Here is a 3,897-nt window from a genome sequence, read left to right on the forward strand (position 1 = left end):
TCCTTGTCACGGGATCCTTACTTTACCAGGCAGTATTTGGAAAATAAGCCGGGAATGACGTCTGTGGCATCTGGGGATGGAGAATAAACAGTTTGCTGTAACCCCTCTGCCTTCTTTCCCTTGCCACTTTGGGCAAACAAGCTCCCTCCCTCCCTTCCCCCCAGCCCTTTGTCCCCCCCATCCCAGTCATCTGTGCCCCACTGTGTATATATGGGGAAATCCATATATATGGATATATAGGTTATGTATGGATATATAGGTTATATATGGAGATATATATAGGTTATATATGGATATATAGGTTAGCTATGTATGTATAGATGAGGCCCCAAAGCTGCAAGGCACCGTGCTCCACACGCAAATGTGAGTGACACTGCTGTTATTTGCACTTTATTTCATTGCCATCACCCAGGTAAGCCTGCCTGGATTAACGGCAACGTGCTCTGCTCGGCTTTGCAGGACCGAGCTCTTGGCTGGACGTTGGTGAAGCTGGATGGGAGAAGCTCGGTCAAGCAGATAAAGCTTGAGGATGTACTTCTAATATGTATCCTTTTTTTTTCTGCAGCCCGGGGCAACCTCCAGCCATGGTCACAGGGTGTCATCGCAGTGGTTGTGTTTCTGGTCCTGGTGGCCATCGCTTTCGTGGTCAATAGGCTCTGGTGTAAGGAGAAAGTGTAAGTGTGGGAGCCCCTGAGGTTGCTTTGGGTTGGGCTTAGCTGCCTCTGCATGGGTCACTTCCAGCCGCCTCCATCCCTGTGCCAGGGCTGGGAACACTGTGATTGCTGCCAAGCAAGGAGAGCAAAGAGTCCCTGTCCTGGTCTCCCTGTCCTCTTCTCGCTGTCCTGGTCTCCGCTCCCTGTTACTTATTGCCAGGTGTGAGCATATACCATCCGTCCCCGCTGCTCCCTGTGCAGGGGCACCCCCAAACAGAGCACCAGGTGCTACTGCAAGAAAGATGGGACAGCCGCAGCATTGTGGCTGGTTTACATAGGCATGCATCTTGGGGGGCTGGCTGGATTTGGGGGTGCAGTTTCCAGGTGCCTTATATCCATGGGAAAACAAGCCCAAAACAGCTTCATTTGCAAAGCAGACCAGGCCAAGTTGGCAGAAGGCACTGAGAGGAGCCAGGAGAAGAGGGAGGTAGCCGAGCCGTGGCAGTGACCTCCACCTGGAGCCCACGGCACAGGCAAACGAGGTGACCTTACTCATCAGAAAAAGGCTCTGTAGGGCCAGTTACCTCTTGCCTGCTGCCGGGCAAGCAAAGCCACAGGCTGCTGCTCCTGCTCAGCAGACCCAGGCTAACTGGCTAAGTTGCAGTAACTTGGTCTTGAATCTGAGCCCAAACTCAACAGGGGATGAAGATCAGAAGTGCCCTATAGCCTGGTTCTCGGTTCCTCTGCACTGGCACGGGTGCTTTGGGCTTTGCACCCAAAGGTGCTGGAGTCTTCTTGTATCTTGCAGGCACACCCCTGCAGCCTCTCCAGGCTGAGGAGGCGGGGTCTTGGGGTGTACCCCGATGCTCAGCAGGTCGGCTTCTGCCCCAGATGCATTTAAAGGGGGCCATTTGGGATGCATTCAGGACCAATGAATAATGCAATGTGTATGTATATATTTATATGGTCTGATTTGCAACTGCAGTCTTTGTTTCCCAAAGCGGAACCTTTGTCCTCAAACTGGAGGACCCCCCAGCCCATGGAGCAGGGGCAGGGATGGTGTTTCCCACCTCTGCCCGTGCCCGGCTGCCTCTTCCCAGCCCAGAGGCAGAGGATGCTGAGGAAGGCTTGAGGGGGGATGGCAACTTGTTTTAATTAATCTGGCCTCTCTTCAGAAGAGCCGGCAACAAGGCTCGGCAGCCTGGCACGCTGCCAGCTCCGCGCTGTCACTGTGACAGCAGCTATCAGCTCAAGCCGCTGCCTGTTTATGCCAGCCTGTTCCTTGGAAAAGCCTCTGAAATTGCCCTGGGGTGAGCGCTGGAGGTGGCAGGGATGTGCACTCAGGGTGGACCTGCACCCTCCTCTGCCATTCGGGCCACGGGCTCACTCCAGAGCTGAGCTTTTAGGTACTGGCTGAGGTCGAACATGTGCTCCCTGCCCCGTGGTTCCTTCTGCGAGTCATCCAGACTCACATCCGAGAGGGAGCCGCTTGGTTTTGCACGCGCGGACACGCACGCGTGCACCCCTCCTGTGCCAGGCTGCGGCACAGGCAGAGCCTTGGCGTTTCTCTCAGTGTCAGTTGGGACCCGTAGGGGACTATTTTGCAACAGATTACATAGAAAAAGACTGGAAAAACCAGTTAGCGGGAGAAAACAATCCCACGTATTGACAAGTGAGTCTTGTTGACTGCCAGCCCGGCACTGGGAGTACCAGCTCCAGAGCCAGGGGTTGGCACTCGGCATCTGGGCACGGCCCCTGCAAACCTGCTGCAAGGGTGTCTCTCCTTACCCATGTCCTGCTGGGAAAGGGCTGAGCTGGGTGTCTGAGGCCAGGATCACACGTCCGGGTCCCTTATCGTCTCGGTGGTGTTGGAGCAGTCTCTTCCTCTGCACTGTCACGAACTGCTCCCTGGCACGGCCCCTCCGTTGCTCTCTCTCAGCTCCTCTCTTCTCCCCCTCCAGGGAAAATGTTGAGACGGTGGTGAGCATCGAGGACAAGCAGGAGGCTGTCACGTCCAATGGCCATGAAGGGAGATACTTAACCGCAGCAGCTGACTTCAGGTGAGGGACTCCCTCAAACCTCCTACCCACAGCTCCCAGGCTCTGCTCCATCCCCCTGGGGACAGCTCAGACATGCAGAGCTGCGGTCTCTCCCACTCGGGGTCTCACATGTCCCATGCACCCGGTTTTGGGGCTTTTATCCTCTCCAGGGGCTAAAGAGGAGGTGGTGAGCAAGTATCCCCTCCTCCCTGGTCTCTCCCCATCCCTGCAGCTGAGCCCCATGGTCCATCCACCACCTTGCAACCTGCTACACCACATTTTTCTTATGCTACATCACACCTTTCAAACAGAGGAAACCACCAAAAGTGGCCATAGGTCACTACACAGACGCTGACTGTCAAAACAGCCCTCGCTAGAAATTAGAACAATTCCCACCCCACTCTTGGCTCTCCTCCTGGCAGCGGGACCCTCTGGCCCTCCCTACCTCACCCCTCGCTCAATGCATGGCCGGCACCAGCAAGGTCAGGACCCCGGTGGTGGGTTTGGGGAGGCTGCTCTTGCTGGGGGTGAGCTCAGGGCTGTGCTTCTCCCTCCCAACACAGGTCCAAAGAGAGCCAGCACGCCTACGAGAACACCCTGGAGCCCGAGGAGAGGGTGATCACCACCGCCATGTAGCAGGTGCTTCGGCTGGCCGCCCTCCTTCCTCCTCTCACTTTGCTTCCCGCTGTCGCGACGGGCATTTTTGCAGGGACCGTCTGCACCGGCATCCCCCATGCGCAGCGGCTCCCCGACCTCTCCATGGCACCACCATCTCCTGATCTTTTCCCTTCCCACATGCGGGATGTGCTCTTCTGCCTCAGGGGCTGGGGTCCATGCAGGCATCGGTCCCTAGGAGAGGTCCGGAGGTGTCACCTCTTCTGCCTGGCGGTCACCCCACCTGGTTGGTGAGGTTGATGTCCCCAGTCCCAGGGGAGTGCTGACCTGCTCCAGACATGGAGGGGTCCCCACTGGGTGCCTGGGACCTTCCCGCACCCCCAGCCGCCCTCCGGGGAGCTGCCGATGGAAAACCCATTTTCTCCATGTTTCACCCTCCTTTTTATGACACCGTGCATTTTAATGTCAGAACAAACCTTCTCCCCTGTATATATCTTCCCTGTGAGCAATAAAGAGAATTGTTGCCCATACGACAGCAAAGAACATTGTTTTGTTAATCACCCAAAGGACTTTCTGGCATCTCGCAGTGC

General features: G+C 56.1%; 1 protein-coding gene across 1 annotated transcript; it reads left to right on the top strand.

The window, feature by feature from the left end:
* Positions 1 to 565: 565 nt before the first annotated feature.
* Positions 566 to 3,328, top strand: PDZK1IP1 (PDZK1 interacting protein 1; the record flags this gene model as incomplete). The annotated part of the gene is made up of 3 exons (XM_009577903.1): positions 566 to 674; positions 2,615 to 2,713; positions 3,256 to 3,328. Coding segments are annotated over 3 exons (281 nt in total), but the record flags the coding sequence as incomplete, so codon positions are not given.
* Between the last annotated feature and the right edge of the window lie 569 nt (positions 3,329 to 3,897).

This window comes from Fulmarus glacialis, unplaced genomic scaffold, assembly GCF_000690835.1.
Source record: "Fulmarus glacialis isolate BGI_N327 unplaced genomic scaffold, ASM69083v1 scaffold16735, whole genome shotgun sequence".
NCBI classification, from domain to species: domain Eukaryota; kingdom Metazoa; phylum Chordata; class Aves; order Procellariiformes; family Procellariidae; genus Fulmarus; species Fulmarus glacialis.